We start from the raw sequence: 22,922 nt of genomic DNA, 5'->3' as shown, positions 1-22,922 counted from the left end.
GTTTATTCATAAAATTCGAAAATTTCACAGATTGGTAAAATTAATTAGAATGTGACATTAAAATACACTCAGTCATCCATAATTCAGATACCTCGTTTGTTTTGAAGTTTTTGACAAATTTGAAATACAGAGATGAAAATAGGGAAATTAGCCTACATGAAAAGATAAACCTACATAAATGTCTTTTAAAGGAAATAGTACTTTTCCATACTTATCATAAAAAAAATCACAAGAAATATTTCATAGAAAAATTATATATGCGTCCAATGCCGTATCCAGGGGGGTTAGGGGATTTTATCCCCCCCCCCCCGAAATGTTTGTCTGACTGGTAAAAACGTAACAAAAACGGATATAAACAAATTTTAAATGTGTTTTTTGAGTTTTTATGTGCAACTCCCCCCCCCCCCCGGAAAAAAAAACCTTGCGCAAAACACCCCCAAAAATACAATCGTGGATACGGCCCTGCATGCATTTCTTTACAGCAAAATACTGTTATGAGCTACCCAGCTCCGCAAGGATTATTTTTAGCTAGCTATGAGCACATTAATTTTGTAGCGCTGGATGACCTTCCAAAATAAAATTATAGCAGTCAACATAAATAGTAACGGAGGAGAAGTTTTTCGGCTGTTTTGATCCTCTCTTTCATTTTCCCCTTTTTTTCTGTTTTATTATTATTTATTATTGTACTAGAGTTGAAGAAACTAACTAGTATCGTATGCTACACTAGGGAAGACGTCCGTTTTTCATAAGTGCAGATGTGCACCAAAATTCTTAAATAACTTATAGGTTATCCAGATTTATCTGTGACTCTGAAAAATTTCTTACTTCTATGTAGTTTAACCCCCCTCCCGTCATTAGCTACATACATGCTTGATAAAAATCTGTTAAAGCAAAAAAGGAATAAAAAAAAAGAAAAATCATGCAAAATAGCCTACCTTATTTGACACTAATACTGAAAAGATTAAAAAAAGGTAACAACTAAAAAAAAAAATACAGATAACAAAGATATTTTGACTTCGAGTGAGCATCAAAATTCTTAATTAGATAAATAATAATTTTTGGCTTTTATTAAATATAACAGCAATAAATTCCATCAACAAGGGAACTTGTACATTAGGACCACTTTTTGTGGACGGTCAAAAATTGAATCAGACAAAATAATAGGCTCTCTCAACCCAGATCGAACTAGCATTCGAAGGGTTTGCATAGCAGGCACATTGCAGTTTGCTAAAAATAAATGTTGCATAAATTCAATTAATTGGTATGCCACGCAAGATCCGATTAATTTTTGAACTTGAAAAGTCGCACTTTTTAATTGTAAGACATCCTAACTTTCTGAGATAGGTTTGCTGCGTCCTATAATCTGATTTTGATTGCCCGATCTCTACAAACGCTGGTTTAGTTCAGGAAGTTGAATAAGTCTAAGAAATAAATAAGTGTGTTCTTCCTGATTTTGTCATTCATAGGAACATCGGGTAAGGATAGGGGGGGCTAGGACATAGCATTTAATTTGAAGAGCAAATTTAGACGAAAGGCTTTACAATACCATAATTATTTTGTTACAAATGGTAATATTGGACTCATGTACATATGCACGACTGTCTTGGAAGTATGGGGGAGGGGGAGAGTGTAAACTTCGTAAAGAAATAAAATAGGTTAATATTTTTTCAGCGTCGCAGCTTTTGAAGAATAACATTGAACTTAATGATTTTAATCAGCGTGAAAAGTCAATTCTTTGATGCATCAATTGTTATCGAAATTCCGTTTTAGAGTTTTGGTTACTATTGGACAGAGCTCCTTATTTATTGTTCGTTACCACGAACAGTTTCATATAAATATAGCTTTGTTGCTGATCTCCAATGCACCTTGACAAAACGATTAGGAAAGGTTATTAGGTTATTACCTTCGTTGATAGTCTATCTCTTCTGTCTCCATGCTAATCAAAAAGCTATTCACAACCCAGAGAGAGCCAAAGGCTGGATTCTTGGTACAGATCTTTCTGATTTCTTAAACCTTGAAGATAAGGATAAAGAGGTTGATTTCCCCTTCACGTAGTATGCATACGGCCTAGACCGACTAAATTATTCATCACCTTAGTAATCTTCGTATTTCTTAAATATTTAATATGACAAAATCCTCCGGCTCAGTTATCATCGCTAAACTCCGCTTGGCTGAAATGGCCAGTAAATTATCATTTTCATTCTACCTTGGCCGTCGGTCTCGATTCAATGGAAAAGCATCCGTGTTTTCCTCGTCTCAAAACAGATCATCCTCCAATGAATATAGCTCATTTGTGCCTCTAGTCAGCTTGAATATAGGCCTACTTAAACGAAAGAGCTTTCAATCTCTTGATCAAAAGTTCCCCCTCTATCACCCTTGGGCCCACCTTGTTTGAATCAGATCCTTTTATGCTAGATAGTTGGGTGTCAATTGGGAATGTTGAATTCTTCTCTTCAAAAGTCATATTCAGTCCAGATCGATCCTGCTCTTATAACAATCCTGCATAAGATTAGTTTCCAACTATGGGTCTTCACTATACGCTGTGGCTCTGAAGACTCATTTAGCACGAATTTTAAGGAATCCAAAATAAGGCTATTAGGGTAGAATGCAAAATGATTATTAGTATGCAATGGTAGAATGCAATATTGGTGCCAATGATTATTGTTTACGAGTGGATTCACTTATCTTCTTATTGTTCACGACTAATTATCAAGAATACAAAACAAAGACGGGTGAAAATGATAATTTGTTATTAAGCAAAAAGCCATTGACAAGAATACTTAAAGAAAGGCTTTTTTGTTATTGCACATCAATCTGAAGCTGAATTTCCGAGGATGTTACCATCAAAACAGTACCTCATATACTTATTTACTATTTCCTTCAAGTGAAGGTTCAAAAGATGTAAAAAAAACACTACTGATTAAGATGATGAAGGACCAATGGGCCATATAGTATCCCATATACTCATTATATTGAACGCGAACTATCCAAAAAAGGCACTAATTAGACAAGGAATGGTGGATAATTTTAGAAGTCAGGTAACTATTGAAAGGGTCTATAGCCCTACAACCTTCAAAGCCTATAGGAAGAGCCACCTGTTTGCTGGCAATGGCAATTCTAAATGATCAGTCTATTATAAAAATTTATTTCAGGTTAAAAAATGTTAAAAAAAAATACTTCTTTAACAATTTTTTAGTGTTTAACTCACAGTTAAATTTTTTGTTTTATTTAAACAATTTCTACAAAAAGTAATATTTTTTCGGGTGTGCTAGGCCAAAAAAATTGATACGGAAATTCCAAAACAATTTTACCTTTGAGAAATGGACATAAATCGTATTTGGAACAATTAATCGATCTAAAAAAGAAACTGAGATGGGCGAAAATAAATTATGTTATTAATAAATCTCAGTTTAAGAAAACGGGAAAAATGTGCTAAGAATGTCTTTTAAATTATCACAGTTACCCTGTGAATCAGATGGAAGCAGCAGACCCGAGAAGCAGTATCCAAAATATAATCTTTAAAATTCGTATGGAACATTGATTATTCACACCTGGATTTTAGGGCGTAAGATCATATCCCTCATACAGATCTTGAGACTATGTACATCAACTTGTCGAGGTTTTAGAGTGTTTACTTGTAAACTAGAAAACTAAGAACTCAGAGAATTTTTTACCGAACTCCTTCCTCGTATCATTAATAACATATATCTTTGTTTACATCCATCTTTCGCACATATCAACGTTCTGCGGGTTACTTAAGGAGCGGGAAAAGGACTCCAGAAAGTAAGAGTAGCACTATTCAAGAGATTGAGCTTTGCCGCTTTTACTCTGTCCTGCGCCTCGGGAACTAGACAGGGGAAAAGATGTCACATATAACAATTTGACTGATGCTTAATTTTCGACGTATTTATTGCACTGAGCATAAAACTTCGGCAGCATCCATGAAACTAGGGGGGGGGGCAAAGCCACTTCTACTCTTTCCTCTGCCTCTGAAACTAGACAAAAAAAAAAGAAATCTGGCAAAACTTAATAGTTTTACAATCCTGAGCACTCTGGTTCAGTTCAGTCACCAAGCCAAAAGACCTCAAAGAATCTTTTAGGGTAAATGAAGGGAAGGGGAACTTTTACTTTGTCCGTCACTTCGGAAACTAGGCAGGGAGAAATATTACTTTTGAAATTAGTCACTAATATTGATCTTTCGGAGTATTTATTCCACTAATTCAAAATCACCCATATATTTTTTAGGATTAATTATGACTCCCTAAAACTAGGCAGAAAAAAACACATTGACAGTTTTTCCAATACACCATTAGTGATTAATTAATGTATTATTCCACTACGACTCGAAAGCCAGAAGCGCATCCAGGATTTTTGTTCGGGGGGGGGGTACTAATTTTTTGTTAGGGAGGGTTACATAAAAAACCTCAAAAAGCGCATACAAAATTTGTTTATATCCATTTTTGTTACGTTTTTACGAGTCAGACAAACATTTTGGGGGGTGGGGGGGGGGGGTTCAAACCGGGTAACCCTCCCCCTGGATACAGTCTTGTCAAAAGCATTTACGTAATTTTTTGGAGCTGGAGGGATTGAATCTTTAATTTAAAGAATTTTTTACGGAATTTTTTTTTTATTTGATAAGATTTTATAAGGTATTTCAGCCGCACAAAAGGATAGAAAATTGCTACAGCTGTCCTCGTGTGTAGGTGTCCTTGAGATTTAATCCATCGTTAGATTAGCATGCAATTAACATTAAGACTTAAAAATTGTCACGGATAATTTTCAGTTAGTATCTCGTCTTTAATATTTAACAGACACAGAGATGATTTTTTTTAATGTTGTCTTGTTCTCCCTTCCTGGCCATCGCCATATCTTCGCCATAGGTTTTCGATTTAAATATTTCATGTGCATGATCTCTAAAAATTTCTTTTGTTGCTATTCATTTACTATCATTCGGTTTATCTAAATTAAGCGTACTTTTTACAGTTACATAGGTCCTGGAGCAATATATCTAAAATCAAACAGTTCGTGGTAACAAACTGTAAGTAAGGAGCGACCCGGCTCAATGGTAACCGAAACTCTAAAAAACAGAATTTTGATACCAATAGATACATCAAAAGAATCAGATTTTAATTCTGATTTCAAATATATAAGTTTCATTAAGTTTAATTATACCTATCAAAAGTTACGCGCCTGAGAAAATTTGGCTGATTTTCGAAAAAAGGGGGAAAGACCCCCTAAAAATTATAGAAACCTTATGAAAATCACACCATCATATTCAGCGTATCAGAGCACCCTACTGTAGAATTTTCATGCACCTATATACAAAACGCGGAAATTTTGCATTTTTGCCAGAAGATAGATCACGGGTGCGGGGGGATTTGTTTGTTTTTTTTTCCCAAAGGTAATCACAACAAATCAGCTCCTATAGAATATTGAAAAAGCACTTTTCGGACCCGAAGTTAAAAGTTAAAATGCCTATTCTAAGTGACAAAAAAAATGGATGGCAACTAGGCCCCCTCCCAAGCTCATTTTTTTCCCCAAAGTCACCCAATCAAAATTTTGAGATAGCCATTTTGTTCAGTATGGTCGAAAGTATTATAACTATGTCTTTTAGGATGACTTAATCCCTCGAAGCCCCCAGGAGGAGTGCTGAAAGTTATGAACTTTACCCAATGTTAACATATAGGGACCCGGTTATTGGGACCCGGCTCAATGGTAACCGAAACTCTAGAAAACGGTATTTTGATACAAATAGATGAATCAACAGAATTGGATTTTAATGCTGATTTCAAATATATAAGTTTCATCAAGTTTAATCCTACCCATTAAAAGTTACATGCCTGAGAAAATTTGGCTGATTTTCAAAAAAAAGGGGAAAGACCCTCTAAAAATTACAGAACCTTAATGAAAATCACACCATCATATTCAGCGTATCAGAGAACCCTACCGCAGAGGTTTCAAGCTCCTATCGACAAAAATGTGGAATTTTGCATCGTTTGTCAGAAGAAAGATCACGGGTGCGTGTTTATTTATTTTTTTTCCAGGGGTGATCGTATTGAATCAGTGGTCCTAGAATATCGTGGGAGGGCTCATTGGAATGGAAATTAAAAGTTCTAGTTCCCTTTTTAAGTGACCAAAAAAAAATGGAGGGCAACTAGGCCCCCTTCCACGCTCATTGTTTTCCCAAAGTCACCTGATCAAAATTTTGAGATAGCCATTCTGTTCAACATGTTCGAAAATATTATAAGTATGCCTTTTAGGATGACTTAATCCCCCGAAGTTCCCGGGAGGAGGGCTGAAAGTTATGAACTTTACCCAATGTTAACATATGGTATTGGTTATTGGGAAGTATACAGTACAGACGTTTTCAGGGGAGATTTTTCCTGGTAGTGGGGGGGGGGTTCGGACAGGGACGTAAGCAGGGGGGGGCCTCCGGCCCCCCCCCAAAAAAAAATCTCACTATTTTTTTCATTTTCCCATAAATTTCTGATTTTTATAAAAGAATAATGGGTTTGAAGGAATTGGCCCCCCCCCCGAAACAAATTGGGCCCCCCCGAAACAAAGTCCTGTGTACGTGCCTGGGGTCGGGGGCTTTGTAGGAGGATCTTTCCATGAAGGAAGATTTCATGGGGGAAGGGACATTGCTATGAAGGGGACGCCGGACTTCCCAGCATTATTTAAAAAAAGATCAGAAATTGAATATAAAAAAAACAAGTTTTTCAGCTGCAACAGCAGCAACATCAAAACTTTAAACGAAGAGAAAATATTACATATATGACTGGGTTCACCCCCTAGTCAATACCTCACTCTTTAAACCAGAGATTTTTTAGTACTTTCATAAGAGCTATTTATTCTAATTAACGGCCTTTGTGATTAAGCGGTCATTTTTAAAGAATTGGAACACAATTCGAACTTTCGCTTAAAGAGCGAGGTATTAACTAGGGGGCGAACCTCCCTAATATACACAATAAAAATATACGAATATAGAAGTTCGTTACGTAAGTTAATTTGTAAGTTACGTATATTTATTACTAATAAAATCGTTCATAAATAAGAGTAAACAAGTTTCGAGAAAGCCATTTAACCAAATAAAAGTAAAATTAATATGCAAATTTTGTTATAATTATTCATGTACTGTGAGCAAAAATCAAAACCTGCATTTACTCAAAAACGTTCAAAAATTAAATAAAAAAAACAAGTTTTTTATAACTGAAAGTAAGGAGCGACATTAAAACTTAAAACGAACAGTAATTATTCCGTATATGAAAGGGGCTGTCCCCTCCTCAACGCCTTGCTCTTTACGCTAAAGTTTGACTTTCTCACAACTCTATTTTTTTTAAACAATAAAAAATTTTAGCATAAAGAGCGAGGTGGTGAGGAAGGGACAGCCCCTTTCATATACGTAGTAATTTCTTTTCGTTTTAAGTTTTAATGTCGCTCCTTACTTTCAGTTAAAAAAAACTTGTTTTTTTTTATTTAATAGCGGTATAGACTGTACAAGGAATGCAGATACGAAACCCGTCAGTAGTATCCATCTTTTGAATTCGGCCACTTTATGTTCCTTCCGGTTTTTCTGGTAGGTAATTCTATTCTACAGGGGCATTACACCCTTTCAAAGAGATTTACGCAATTTAAGGACAAGTTTTTCTGACGTAGATTTATAGTTCATGATGTACAAGTTTTTTTTTTAGGTTAATTCTGTTTTAATTAATCTGTAAGTTTTTTTTTAGGTTTTTTTTTTTTTTTAAACTTGTCTAATATCTTTTCAAACCTATTACTACGAACTCTAAATGCATTCTATTTTTTGAACTACGAATGATAATGTGTTATGCTATAAGACTAATTTCGTTTAATGGGTTCATTAATATAAGGACTAATGTTTTTGAAAAGGGTAATTACTTCTTTAGTTTACGAGATTTGCGAATTTTTTGCGAAAAGGTATTTGCGTAAAGGTATTGCGATGGTTAAGAATGCCTCACAGGTAATTAAAGAATGAGAAATAGGATGCTATAATTAGAATGGTTTTAAGTTGAAAATTGTGACGTAAAAATAACTCAGTTATTTGCTTGCGTGTATAGGAATTTCCATTTTATTTGCTTGCCTGTATTCTGTGTTAAATAAGTAGTTTTTGTATCTTTTAAAAGAGCTTTAAGTAGTTTGAGAGACTCAGCTGCCTAATTCCGTGTGGTTTTTCTTTTCTTAGTGGTAATTAAAAACGTTATTTTGTGTTAAATAAGTATTTTATGTATCTTTTTAAAAGAGCTTTAAGGGGTTTGAGAGACTCAGTTACCTAATTCCGTATGGTTTTCCTTTACTTGATGCTCAGTAAAATCGAAATTTTGTGTTATATTAGTAGTTTTTTTAACTTTTAAAAGAGATGTAATGGATTTGAGATACTCAGGTGCCTGATTACTGGTGGTTTTTATTTACTAATTTCTCATTAAAATAGAAATATGTGTGTTAAATAATTAGTGTTTTTATCTTTTAAAAGAACTTTACAGGGTTTGAGAGACTCAGTTGCCTAATTCCGTGTGGTTTTACTTTACTTTGTGGTCATTAAAAACGAAATTTTTGTGTTAAATCAGTAGTTTTTGTATCTTTTAAAAGAGCTTTAAGGGGTTTGAGAGACTCAGTTGCCTGATTCCGTGTGGTTTGTCTTTACTTAGTGCTCATTAAAAACGAAATTTTGTGTTAAATAAGTAGATTTTTTATCTTTTTAAATGAGCTTTACGGGGAGTGAGAGACTCAGTTGCCAGATTCCGTGTGGTTTTCCTTTACTTGTTTGTCATTAAAATGTAATTTTTTGTGTTAAATAAGTAGTTTTTGTATCTTTTAAAAGAGCTTTATGGGGATTGAGAGACTCAGTTGCCGGATTCCGTGTGGTTTTTCTTTACTTGATGGTCATTAAAAACGAAATTTGTGTGTTAAATAAGTAGTTTTTGTATCTTTTAAAAGATCTTTACAGGGTTTGAGAGACTCAGTGGCCTTATTCCGTGTGGTTTTCCTTTACTTGGTGGTCATTAAAAACGAAATTTTTGTGTTAAATCCGTAGTTTTTGTATCTTTTAAAAGAGCTTTAAGGGGTTTGAGAGACTCAGTTGCCTGATTCCGTGTGGTTTTTCTTTACTTGGTTGTCATTTGTTGTATCTTTTAAAAGAGCATTACAGAGTTTGAAAGACTCAGTTGCCTAATTCCGTGTGGTTTTCCTTTACTTGGTGGTCATTAAAAACGAAATTTTTGTGTTAAATCAGTAGTTTTTGTATCTTTTAAAGGAGCTTTACAGGGTTTGAGAGACTCAGTTGCCTAATTCCGTGTGGTTTTTCTTTACTTGGTGGTCATTAAAAATAAAATTTTTGTGTTAAATAAGTAGTTTTTGTATCTTTTAAAAGAGCTTTAAGGGGTTTGAGAGACTCAGTTGCCTGATTCTGTGTGGTTTTTCTTTACTTGGTGGTCATTAAAAACTAAATTTTTGTGTTAAATCAGTAGTTTTTGTATCTTTTAAAAGAGCTTTACAGGGTTTGAGAGACTCAGTTGCCTTATTCCATGTGGTTTTTCTTTACTTGGTGGTCATTAAAAACAAAATTTTTGTGTTAAATAAGTAGTTTTTGTATCTTTTAAAAGAGCTTTACGGGGATTGAGAGACTCAGTTGCCGGATTCCATGTGGTTTTTCTTTACTTGGTGGTCATTAAAATCGAAAAATTTTTGTTAAATAATTATTTTTTTTATAATTTAAAATAGATTTAAGGGGTTTGAGAGACTCAGGTGGCTGATTCCGTGTGTTTTTTCTTTTCTTGGTTGTAATTTGTTGTATCTTTTATAAGTGCTTTACAGAGTTTAAGAGACTCATTTGCCTAATTCCGTGTGGTTTTCCTTTACTTGGTGGTAAATAAAAACGAAATTTTTGTGTTAAATCAGTAGTTTTTGTATCTTTTAAAAGAGCTTTAAGGGGTTTGAGAGACTCAGTTGCCTGATTCCGTGTGGTTTTTCTTTACTTGGTGGTCATTTGTTGTATCTTTTAAAAGAGCATTACAGAGTTTGAGAGACTCAGTTGCCTAATTCCATGTGGTTTTCATTTACTTGGTGGTCATTAAAAACGAAATTTATGTGTTAATTAAGTAGTTTTTGTATCTTTTAAAAGAGCTTTACAGGGTTTGAGAGACTCAGTTGCCTAATTCCGTGTGGTTTTCCTTTACTTGGTGGTCATTAAAAAAGAAATTTTTGTTTTAAATAAGTAGTTTTTTTATGTTTTAATAGATCTTTACGGGTATTGAGAGACTCAGTTGCCTGATTCCTTGTGGTTTTTATGTAATTGATGGTCATTTGTTGTATCTTTTAAAAGAGCTTTACAGGGTTTGAGAGACTCAGTTGCCTAATTCCGTGTGGTTTTTCTTTACTTAGTGCTCATTAAAAACGAAATTTTGTGTTAAATAAGTAGTTTTTGTATCTTTTAAAAGAGCTTTACAGGGTTTGAGAGACTCAGTTGCCTAATTCCGTATGGTTTTCCTTTACTTTGTGTTCATTAAAAAATAAATTTTTGTGTTAAATAAGTAGTTTTTGTATCTTTTAAAAGAGATTTAAGGGGTTTGAGAGACTCAGGTGCCTGATTCCGTGTGTTTTTTCTTTACTTGGTGGTCATTTGTTGTATCTTTTAAAAGAGCTTTACAGCGTTTGAGAGACTCAGTTGCCTAATTCCGTGTGGTTTACCTATACTTGGTGGTCATTAAAAACGAAATTTTTGTGTTAAATAAGTAGTTTTTGTATCTTTTAAAAGAGCTTTACAGTGTTTGAGAGACTCAGTTGACTTATTCCTTTTGATTTTCACTTTCTTTATAGGCGTTTAAAACGATCTTTGTTTGTTTAATCAGTTTTTTTTGCATCTTTTAAAAGAGCTTTAAGGGGTGTGAGAGACTCAGTTGCCTAATTCCGTGTGATTTTTCTTTACATGGTAGTCGTTCGTTGTATCTTTTAAAAGAGATTTACAGAGTTTGAGAGACTCAGTTGCCTAATTCCGTGTGTTTTTCCTTTACTTGGTGGTCATTAAAAACGAAATTTTTGTGTTAAATCAGTAGTTTTTGTGTCTTTTAAAAGAGCTTTACAGGGTTGGAGAGACTCAGTTGCCTAATTCCGTGTGGTTTTTCTTTACTTGGTGGTCATTAAAAACGAAATTTTTGTGTTAAATAAGTAGTTTTTGTATCTTTTAAAAGAGCTTTACGGGGTTTGAGAGACTCAGTTGCCTGATTCCGTGTGGTTTTTCTTTACTTTGTGGTCATTTGTTGTATCTTTTAAAAGAGCTTTACAGAGTTTGTTGAGAGACTCAGTTGTCTGATTCCGTGTGGTTTTCCTTTACTTGGTGGTCATTAAAAACGAAATTTTTGTGTTAAATAAGTTGGTTTTGTATCTATTAAAAGAGATTTAAAGGGTTTGAGAGACTCAGTTGCCTAAGTCTTTGTGGTTTTTCTTTTCTTTGTTTTAATTATATTCTAAATTGGATTGTTAATTAAGTATTTTTTTTATATATTAAAAGATATTTAAAGGGTTTTAGAGACTAAGTTGCCTAATTCCGTGTGGTTTTCCTTTACTTGGTGGTCATTAAAAACGAAATTTTTGTGTTAAATCAGTAGTTTTTGTATCTTTTAAAAGAGCTTTAAGGGGTTTGAGAGACTTAGTTGCCTGATTCCGTGTGGTTTTTCTTTACTTGGTGGTCATTTTTTGTATCTTTTAAAAGATCTTTACAGAGTTTGAGAGACTCAGTTGCCTAATTCTGTGTGGTTTTTCTTTTCTTGGTGTTCATTAAAAACGAAATTTTTGTGTTAAATCAGTAGTTTTTGTATATTTTAAAAGAGCTTTACAGGGTTTGAGAGACTCAGTTGCCTTAGTCCGTGTGTTTTTTCTTCTCTTGGTGGTCATTAAAAACGAAATTTTTGTGTTAAATAAGTAGTTTTTGTATCTTTTAAAAGAGCTTTACAGGGTTTGAGAGACTCAGTTGCCTAATTCCGTGTGGTTTTCCTTTACTTGGTGGTCATTAAAAACGAAATTTGTGTTTTACATCAGTAGATTTTTTATCTTTTAAAAGAGCTTTAAGGGGTTTGAGAGTATCAGGCACCGGATTCTTTGTGGTTTTACTTCACTTGCTGGTCATTAAAAACGAAATTTTTGGGAGAAATTAGTAGTGTTTGTATCTTTAAAAAGAGCTTTAAGAGGTTTGAGAGACTCAGGTGCCACATTCCGTGTGGTTGTTATTTACTTGGTGGTCATTTGTTGTATCTTTTAAAAGAGCATTACAGAGTTTGATAGACTCAGTTGCCTAATTCCGTGTGGTTTTCCTTTACTTGGTGGTCATTAAAAACGAAATTTTTGTGTTAAATCAGTAGTTTTTGTATCTTTTAAAAGAGCTTTACGGGGATTGAGAGACTCAGTTGCCTGATTCCGTGTGGTTTTTCTTTACTTGGTGGTCATTTGTTTTATATTTTAAAAGAGCTTTACAGGGATTGAGATACTCAGTTTCCTAATTACGTGTGGTTTTACTTTAATTGTTGGTCATTAAAAACGACATTTTTGTGTTAAATCAGTAGTTTTTGTATTATTTTTGTGTTAAATCAGTAGTTTTTGTATCTTTTAAAAGAGCTTTACAGGGTTTGAGAGACTCAGTTGCCTAATTCCGTGTGGTTTTTCTTTACTTGGTGGTCATTAAAAACGAAATTTTTGTGTTAACTCAGTAGTTTTTGTATCTTTTAAAAGAGCTTTACGGAGTGTTAGAGACTCAGTTGCCTAATTCCGTGTGGTTTTCCTTTACTTGGTGGTCATTAAAACGAAATTTTTGTGTTAAATCAGTAGTTTTTGTATCTTTTAAAAGAGCTTTAAGGGGTTTGAGAGACTCAGTTGCCTAATTCCGTGTGGTTTTACTTTACTTGGTGGTCATTAAAAACGAAATTTTTTTGTTAAATCAGTAGTTTTTGTATCTTTTAAAAGAGCTTTAAGGGGTTTGAGAGACTCAGTTGCCTGATTCCGTGTGGTTTTTTCTTTTCTTGTTAGTCATTTGTTGTATCTTTTAAAAGAGCTTTACAGAGTTTAAGAGACTCATTTGCCTAATTCCGTGTGGTTTTCCTTTACTTGGTGGTAAATAAAAACGAAATTTTTGTGTTAAATCAGTAGTTTTTGTATCTTTTAAAAGAGCTTTAAGGGGTTTGAGAGACTCAGTTGCCTGATTCCGTGTGGTTTTTCTTTACTTGGTGGTCATTTGTTGTATCTTTTAAAAGAGCTTTACAGAGTTTGAGAGACTCAGTTGCCTAATTCCGTGTGTTTTTCCTTTACTTGGTGGTGATTAAAAACGAAATTTTTGTGTTAAATCAGTAGTTTTTGTATCTTTTAAAAGAGCTTTACAGGATTTGAGAGACTCAGTTGCCTAATTCAGTGTGGTTTTTGTTTACTTGGTGGTCATTAAAAACGAAATTTTTGTGTTAAATAAGTAATTTTTGTATCTTTTTAAAAGAGCTTTAAGGGGTTTGAGAGACTCAGTTGCCTGATTCCGTGTGGTTTTTCTTTACTTGATGGTCATTTGTTGTATATTTTAAAAGAGATTTAAAGATTTTTATAGACTCAGTTGCCTAATTACGTGTGGTTTTCCTTTAATTGGTGGTCATTAAAAAAGAAATTTTTTTGTTAAATAAGTAGTTTTTGTATCTTTTAAAAGAGCTTTACAGGGTTTGAGAGACTCAGTTGCCTAATTCCGTGTGGTTTTACTTTAATTGGTGGTCATTTAAAAAGAAATATTTTTTTTAAATCATTAGTTTTTTTTTCTTTTACTAGTGCTTTAAGGTGGTTGAGAGACTCAGTTGCCTGATTCCGTGTGGTTTTTCTTTACTTGGTGGTCATTTGTTGTATCTTTTAAAAGAGCTTTACAGAGTTTGAGAGACTCAGTTGCCTAATTACGTGTGGTTTTTCTTTACTTGGTGGTCATTAAAAACGAAATTTTTGTGTTAAATAAGTAGTTTTTGTATCTTTTAAAAGAGCTTTACAGGGTTTGAGAGACTCAGTTGCCTAATTCCGTGTGGTTTTCCTTAACTTGGTGGTCATTAAATACGAAATTTTTGTGTTAAATCAGTAGTTTTTGTATCTTTTAAAAGAGCTTTAAGGGGTTTGAGAGACTCAGTTGCCTGATTCCGTGTGATTTTTCTTTACTTGGTGGTCATTTGTTGTATCTTTTAAAAGAGCTTTACAGAGTTTGAGAGACTCAGTTGCCTAATTCCGTGTGGTTTTACTTTACTTGGTGGTCATTAAAAACGAAATTTTTGTGTTAAATAAGTAGTTTTTGTATCTTTTAAAAGAGCTTTACAGGGATTGAGAGACTCTGTTGCCTGATTGTGTGTGGTTTTTCCTTACTTGGTGGTCATTAAAAACGAAATTTTTGTGTTAAATCAGTAGTTTTTGTATCTTTTAAAAGAGCTTTACAGGGTGTTAGAGACTCAGTTGCCTAATTCCATGTGGTTTTTCTTTACTTGGTGGTCATTAAAAATAAAATTTTTGTGTTAAATAAGTAGTTTTTGTATCTTTTAAAAGAGCTTTATGGGGATTGAGAGACTCAGTTGCCGGATTCCATGTGGTTTTTCTTTACTTGGTGGTCATTAAAAACGAAATTTTTGTGTTAAATCAGTAGTTTTTGTATATTTTAAAATAGCATCAAGGGGTTTGAGAGACACAGGTGGCTTATTCATTTTGTTTTTTCTTTACTTTTTTTTCATTTGTTTTATATTTTAAAAGAGCTTTAATGAGTTTGAGAGACTCAGTTGCCTAATTCCGTGTGGTTTTAATTTACTTGGTGGTCATTAAAAACTAAATTTTTGTTTTAAAATCAGTAGTTTTTGTATCTTTTAAAAGAGATTTAAGGGGTTTGAGAGACTCAGTTGCCTGATTCCGTGTGGTTTTTCTTTACTTGGTGGTCATTTGTTGTATCTTTTAAAAGAGCTTTACAGAGTTTGAGAGACTCAGTTGCCTGATTCCGTGTGGTTTTAATTTAATTGGTGGTCATTAAAAAAGAAATATTTGTGTTAATTAAGTAGTTTTTGTATATATTAAAATATCTTTAAATGGTTTTAGATAATCAGTAGAATAATTACGTGTGGTTTTACGTTACTTTGGTGTAATTAAAACAGAAATTTATGTATTAAATAAGTAGTTTTTGTATATTTTAAAAGAGCTTTAAGGGGTTTGAGAGTCTCAGTTGCCTGATTCCGTGTGGTTTTTCTTTACTTGTTGGTCATTTTTTGTATCTTTTAAAATAGCTTTACAGAGTTTTAGAGACTCAGTTGCCTAATTCCGTGTGGTTTTCCTTTACTTGGTGGTCATTAAAAACGAAATTTTTGTGTTAAATAAGTAGTTTTTGTATCTTTTAAAGGAGCTTTACAAGGTTTGAGAGACTCAGTTGCCTAATTCCGTGTGGTTTTCCTTTACTTGGTGGTCATTAAAAACTAAATTTTTGTGTTAAATAAGTAGTTTTTGTATCTTTTAAAAGAGCTTTAAGGGGTTTGAGAGACTCAGTTGCCTGATTCCGTGTGGTTTTTCTTTACTTGGTGGTCATTAGTTGTATATTTTAAAAGAGCTTTAAAGGGTTTGAGAGACTCAGTTGCCTAATTCCGGGTGGTTTTAATTTACTTGGTGGTCATTAAAAACGAAATTTTTGTGTTAAATAAGTAGTTTTCGTATCTTTTAAAAGAGCTTTACAGAGTTTGAGAGACTCAGTTGCCTAATTCCGGGTGGTTTTCCTTTACTTGGTGGTCATTAAAAACGAAATTTTTGTGTTAAATAAGTAGTTTTCGTATCTTTTAAAAGAGCTTTACAGAGTTTGAGAGACTCAGTTGCCTAATTCCATGTGGTTTTCCTTTACTTGATGGTCATTAAAAAAAAAATTTTTGTTTTAAATAAGTAGTTTTTGTATCTTTTAAAAGAGCTTTACGGGGATTGAGAGACTCAGTTTCCGGATTCCATGTGGTTTTTCTTTACTTGGCGGTCATTAAAAACGAAATTTTTGTGTTAAATCAGTAGTTTTTGTATCTTTTAAAAGAGCTTTAAGCGGTTTGAGAGAATCAGTTGCCTGATTCCGTGTGGTTTTCTTTACTTGTTGGTCATTTGTTGTATCTTTTAAAAGAGCTTTACAGAGTTTGAGAGACTCAGTTGCCTAAATCCGTGTGGTTTTTCTTTCCTTGGTGGTACTTAAAAACGAAATTTTTGTTTTAAATCAGTAGTTTTTGTATCTTTTAAAAGAGCTTTAAAGGGTTTGAGAGACTCAGTCGCCTAATTCCATGCGGTTTTCCTTTAATTGGTGGTCATTAAAAAATAAATTTTTGTGTTAAATAAGTAGTTTTTGTATCTTTTAAAAGAGCTTTAAAGGGTTTGAGAGACTCAGTTGCCTGATTCTGTGTGGTTTTTCTTTACTTGATGGTCATTTGTTGTATCTTTTAAAAGAGCTTTACAGAGTTTGAGAGACTCAGTTGCCTAATTTCGTGTGGTTTTCCTTTACTTGGTGGTCATTAAAAACGAAATTTTTGTGTTAAATAAGTAGTTTTTGTATCTTTTAAAAGAGCTTTACAGGGTTTGAGAGTCTCAGTTGCCTAATTCCGTGTGGTTTTTCTTTACTTGGTGGTCATTAAAAACGAAATTTTTGTGTTAAATCAGTATTTTTTGTATCTTTTAAAAGAGCTTTAAGGGGTTTGAGAGACTCAGTTAACTGATTACGTGTTGTATTTCTTTACTTGGTGGTCATTTGATTTATATTTTATAAGATCTTTACAGGGTTTGAGAGACTCAGTTGCCTAATTCCGTGTGGTTTTCCTTTACTTTGTGTTCATTAAAAAATAATATTATGTGTTAAATAAGTAGTTTTTGTATATTTTAAAAGAGCTTTACAGGGTTTGAGAGACTCAGTTGCCTAATTCCGTGTGGTTTTCCTTTACTTGGTGCTCATTAAAAACGAAATTTTTGTGTTAAATCAGTAGTTTTTGTATCTTTTAAAAGAGCTTTAAGGGGGATGAGAGACTCAGGTGCCTGATTCCGTGTGGTTTTTCTTTACTTGGTGGTCATTTTTTGTATCTTTTCAAAGAGCTTTACAGAGTTTGAGAGACTCAGTTGCCTAATTCCGTGTGGTTTTCCTTTACGTGTTGGTAATTAAAAACGAATTTGTTGTGTTAAAAAAGTAGTTTTTGTATCTATTAAAAGAGCTTTACAGGGTTTGAGAGACTCAGTTGCCTAATTCTGTGTGGTTTTTCTTTACTTGGTGGTCATTAAAAAAGAAATTTTTTTGTTAAATAAGTAGTTTTTGTATCTTTTAAAAGAGATTTACGGGGTTTGAGAGACTCAGTTGCCTAATTCCGTGTGGTTTTCCTTTACTTGGTGGTCATTAAAAACGAAATTTTTGTGTTAAATCAGTAGTTTTTGTATCTTTTAAAAGAGCTTTAAGGGGTTTGAGAGACTCAGTTGCCTGATTCCGTGTGGTTTTTCTTTACTTGGTGGTCATTTGTTGTATCTTTTAAAAGAGCTTTACAGAGTTTGAGAGACTCAGTTGCCTAATTCCATGTGGTTTTACTTTACTTGGTGGTCATTAAAAACGAAATTTTTGTGTTAAATAAGTAGTTTTTGTATCTTTTAAAAGAGCTTTACAGGGTTTGAGAGACTCAGTTGCCTGATTCCGTGTGGTTTTTTTTTACTTGGTGGTCATTAAAAACGAAATTTTTGTGTTAAATAAGTAGTTTTTGTATCTTTTAAAAGAGCTTTACAGGGATTGAGAGACTCAGTTGCCGGATTCCGTGTGGTTTTTCTCTACTTGGTGGCCATTAAAAAAGAAATTTTTTTTTTAGATCATTAGGATTTTTATCTTTTAAAATATCTTTAAGAGGGTTTAGAGAATAAGTTTGCTGATTCAGGGTGGTTTTTCATTACTTGGTGGTCATTTGTTGTATCTTTTAAAAGAGCTTTACAGAGTTTGCGAGACTCAGTTGCCTAATTCCGTGTGGTTTTCCTTTACTTGGTGGTCATTAAAAACGAAATTTTTGTGTTAAATCAGTAGTTTTTGTATCTTTTAAAAGAGCTTTAAGGGGTTTGAGAGACTCAGTTTCCTGATTCCGCGTGATGTTCCTTTACTTGGCGGTCATTTGTTGTATCTTTTAAAAGAGCTTTACAGGGTTTGAGAGACTCAGTTGCCTAATTCCGTGTGATTTTTTCTTTACTTGATGGTCATTAAAAACGAAATTTTTGTGTTAAATAAGTAGTTTTTGTATCTTTTAAAAGAGCTTTAAGGGGTTTGAGAGACTCAGTTGCCTGATTCCGTGTTTTTTTTCTTTAATTGGTGTTCAATTAAAAAGTAATTATTTGTGTTAAATAAGTAGTTTTTGAATCTTTTAAAAGAGCTTTACGGGGTTTGAGAGACTCAGTTTTACCTTGTCACAGTTACATTTTCTTGATTTTTCAAAGTTCATTTTGAATTTCTTTCGTTGAAATGCAAGAGTTGGAATATTTCAGTAGTGTTTGGCTGTGGTTTACCTTGTCACAGTTACATTTTCTTGATTTTTCAAAGTTCATATTGAACTTCTATCTCTGAAAAGCAAGAGTTGGAATAGTTAAGAAGAGTATGTTTGTTTTTTAACTTCTCATATAGGAATTTTATTGATTTTTAAAAGTTCATTTCTAATTTCATTAGTGGAAATTCAAGATTTGTAATTTGTCACTAGTGTTTGCTGCTGTTTTACCTTGTCAAAGTTTCATTTTCCTGATTTTTCAAAGTTCATTTCGATTTTCTTTCGTTGTAATGCAAGAGTTGGAATATTTCAGTAGTGTTCGTTTTTGGTTTACCTTGTCACAGTTACATTTTCTTGATTTTTCAAAGTTCATTTTGAATTTTTTTCGTTGAAATGCAAGAGTTGGAATATTTCATTAGTGTTTGGTTGTGGTTTACCTTGTCACAGTTACATTTTCTTGATTTTTCAAAGTTCATTTTGAATTTTTTCGTTGAAATGCAAGAGTTGGAATATTTCAATAGTGTTTGGTTATGGTTTACCTTGTCACAGTTACATTTTTTTGATTTTTCAAAGTTCATTTTGAATTTCTTTCGTTGAATTGCATGAGGTTTTCTTTTTCAGTTGTGTTTGGTTGTGGTTTACCTTGTCACAGTTACATTTTCTTGATTTTTCAAAGTTCATTTTGAATTTCTTTCGTTGAAATGCAAGAGTTGGAATATTTCAGTAGTGTTTGGTTGTGGTTTACCTTGTCACAGTTACATTTTCTTGATTTTTCAAAGTTCATTTTGAATTTCTTTCGTTGAAATGCAAGAGTTGGAATATTTCAGTAGTGTTTGGTTGTGGTTTACCTTGTCACAGTTACATTTTCTTGATTTTTCAAAGTTCATTTTGAATTTCTTTCGCTGAAATGCAAGAGTTGGAATATTTCAGTAGTGTTTGGTTGTGGTTTACCTTGTCACAGTTACATTTTCTTGATTTTTCAAAGTTCATTTTGAATTTCTTTCGTTGAAATGCAAGAGTTGGAATATTTCAGTAGTGTTTGGTTGTGGTTTACCTTGTCACAGTTACATTTTCTTGATTTTTCAAAGTTCATTTTGAATTTCTTTCGTTGAAATGCAAGAGTTGGAATATTTCAGTAGTGTTTGGTTGTGGTTTACCTTGTCACAGTTACATTTTCTTAATTTTTCAAAGTTCATTTTGAATCATTCAAGAAACGTGATTAAACACGTTTTTAAACTACATGCTATTTACATGCCTTTCCTTGGCACCTTTCCAAACGAGCGGGGATTCCCCGCTGGTTCCTACACATTGCAAAAAAGTAAGCAGTACGAACACTACACGTTTTCAACCAGACTGGTTTTTTAGACAACACACCCACAGAGCAATTTACCTAATTTACCTAACATTTCTAGGTTAACTTACATCAGGTTAAGTGGCACGCCACTTAACCTGATGTAAGTTAACCTAGAAATGTTAGGTAACTTAACCTAATCTAACCTAACCTGACCTTGGTGGTGAGGGTCCTTCCCGTGTCCGGCTTGCTCTGTGGGTGTGTTGTCTAAAAAACCAGTCTGGTTGAAAACGTGGAGTGTTCGTACTGCTCACTCTTTTGAAATGGGTAGGAACCAGTGGAGAATCCCCGCTCGTTTGGAAGGGTGCCAAGGACAGGCATGGAATTAGCATGTAGTTTAAAAACGTGTTTAATCACGTTTCTTGAATGATTCAAAATGAACTTTGAAAAATTAAGAAAATGTAACTGTGACAAGGTAAACCACAAGGAAACACTACTGAAATATTCCAACTCTTGCATTTCAACGAAAGAAATTCAAAATGAAGTTGAAAAATCAAGAAAATGTAACTGTGACAAGGTAAACCACAACCAAACAATACTTAAATAGTCAAACTCTTGAATAACAAATATATAAATTAAATAAGATAAATTAAAAAAAAATACAATATAAATGTGAAAATGTAAGAAACGAAAATTAACTCATGAAAAATTAAAACTCTTGCATTTCAACGATAGAAATTCAAAATGAACTTTGAAAAATCAAGAAAATGTAACTGTGACAAGGTAAACCATAACCAAACAATACTGAAATATTCCATCTCTTGTCTCCCAATGAAAGAAATTCAAAATGAACTTTAAAAAATCAAGAAAATGTATCTGTGACAGGGTAAACCACAACCAAACACCACTGAAATGTTCCAAATCTTACATTTTGATGAAAGAAATGAGAAATGAACTATGAAAAATTAAGAAAATGTAACTGTGACAAGGTAAACCACAAGGAAACACTACTGAAATATTCCAACTCTTGCATTTCAACGAAAGAAATTCAAAATGAACTTTGAAAAATCAAGAAAATGTAACTGTGACAATATAAACCACATCCAAACACTACTGAAATGTTTCAACTCTTGCATGTCATCTAAATAAATAAAATAATAAATTTTAATAATAAGGAAAAGGGAGCTGTCACAAGGTAAACCAAAACATAACAATACTGAAAAATTACAACTCTTGAATTTCAAAGAAAGAAATACAAAATTAACTTTGAAAAATCATGATAATTTAATTGTGACAAGTTAAACCACAACCAAACACTACTGTAATATTCCATCTCCTGCATTTCAATGAAAGAAATTCAAAATGAACTTTGACAAATAGAGAAAATGTAACTGTGACAAGGTAAACCACAACCAAACACCACTGAAATATTCCAACTCTTGCATTTCAACGAAAGAAATTCAAGATGAAATTTGAAAAATCAAGAAAATGTAACTGTGACAAGGTAAACCACAACCAAACACTACTGAAATATTCCAACTCTTGCATTTCAGCGAAAGAAATTCAAAATGAACTTTGAAAAATCAAGAAAATGTAACTGTGACAAGGTAAACCACAACCAAACACTACTGAAATATTCCAACTCTTGCATTTCAACGAAAGAAATTCAAAATGAACTTTGAAAAATCAAGAAAATGTAACTGTGACAAGGTAAACCACAACCAAACACTACTGAAATATTCCAACTCTTGCATTTCAAGGAAAGAAATTCAAAATGAACTTTGAAAAATCAAGAAAATGTAACTGTGACAAGGTAAACCACAACCAAACACTACTGAAATATTCCGAATCTTGCTTTTCAAGGAAAGAAATTCAAAAAGAACTTTGAAGAATCAAGAAAATGTAACTGTGACAAGGTAAACCATAACCAAACACTATTGAAATATTCCAAATCTAGCATTTTATATAAAGAAATTCAAAATGAAATTTGAAAAATCAAGAAAATATAACTGTGACAATGTAAACCGTAAACAAAAAATACTTAATTATTACAACACATTCATATCAACGAAAACAAAATCAAGATGAACTATTACAAATAAAGAATAAGTAAGTCTGAAAATGTAAACCATAATAAAGAACTAATGAAATATACAAACTCATGCACTAAAAATAAATAAATTCAAAATGAACTTTGAAAAATCAAGAAAATGTAACTGTGACAAGGTAAACCACAACCAAACACTACTGAAATATTCCAACTCTTGCATTTCAACGAAAGAAATTCAAAATGAACTTTGAAAAATCAAGAAAATGTAACTGTGACAAGGTAAACCACAACCAAACACTACTGAAATATTCCAACTCTTGCATTTCAACGAAAGAAATTCAAAATGAACTTTGAAAAATCAAGAGAATATAACTGTGACAAGTTAAAACACCACCAAACACACCATAAAAAAAACAACTCGAGCATAGAAAAGACATACAAAAAATATGAAATTATAAAAATAAAGAGAATGAAACTGAGACAAGGTAAACCACAACCAAACACTACTGAAATATTTCAACTTTTGCATTTCAACGAAAGCAATTCAAAATGAACTTTGAAAAATCAAGAAAATATAACTGTGACAAGGTAAACCATAATCAAACACTACTGAAATAGTCCAACTCTTGCATTTCAAGGAAAGAATTTAAAAATTAACCTTAAAAAATCAGTAAAATGTAAGAGTGACAATGAAAACAACAAACAATCAATCCAGAAATATTAAAACTAGAGAATTTCAACGAAAGAAATTAAAAATAAAATATGAAAAATCGAGAAAATGTAACTGTGAAGATTAAAATAATAACCAAACACTACTGAACTATTCCGAATCTTCCATTTCAGAGAAAGAAATTCAAAATGAACTTTGAAAAAATCAAGGAAATGTAACTGTGACAAGGTAAACCACAACAGAACAGTACTGAAATATTACAACTCTTGCATTTCAACGAAAGAAATTCAAAATGAACTTTGAAAAATCAAGAAAATGTAACTGTGACAAGGTAAAACTGAGTCTCTCAATCCCCGTAAAGCTCTTTTAAAAGATACAAAAACTACTTATTTAACACAAAAATTTCGT

The 22,922-nt window shown here is 32.8% G+C and overlaps 1 protein-coding gene across 6 annotated transcripts in view; it reads right to left on the bottom strand.

Moving 5' to 3' along the window:
* The window catches only part of LOC148953342 (octopamine receptor beta-2R-like), a 433,562-nt gene that overhangs the window by 76,661 nt on the left and 333,979 nt on the right, over positions 1-22,922 (bottom strand). The window contains exons 1-2 of one of the 6 annotated variants that reach the window (XM_089087629.1): positions 3,675-3,730; positions 1,904-2,013 (exon numbers count right to left, since the gene is read on the bottom strand). The exons of 3 other annotated variants lie outside the window; for them this stretch is intronic. In XM_089087629.1, coding sequence (XP_088943755.1) covers positions 1,904-1,935 — 32 coding nt within the window. In that variant the 5' untranslated portion in view covers positions 1,936-2,013; positions 3,675-3,730. Of the gene's footprint in view, positions 1-1,903; positions 2,014-3,551; positions 3,599-3,674; positions 3,772-22,922 lie in introns of those variants that run through there. 2 more of the 6 variants (XM_089087632.1, XM_089087634.1) reach the window with 2 other exon arrangements.

The sequence above is a fragment of the Artemia sp. Qi Xiang Cuo genome, chromosome 4, assembly GCF_049724085.1.
Source record: "Artemia sp. Qi Xiang Cuo chromosome 4, ASM4972408v1, whole genome shotgun sequence".
Taxonomy (NCBI): Eukaryota; Metazoa; Arthropoda; class Branchiopoda; order Anostraca; family Artemiidae; genus Artemia; species Artemia sp. Qi Xiang Cuo.
This window is presented reverse-complemented; position numbering and strand designations above follow the sequence as displayed.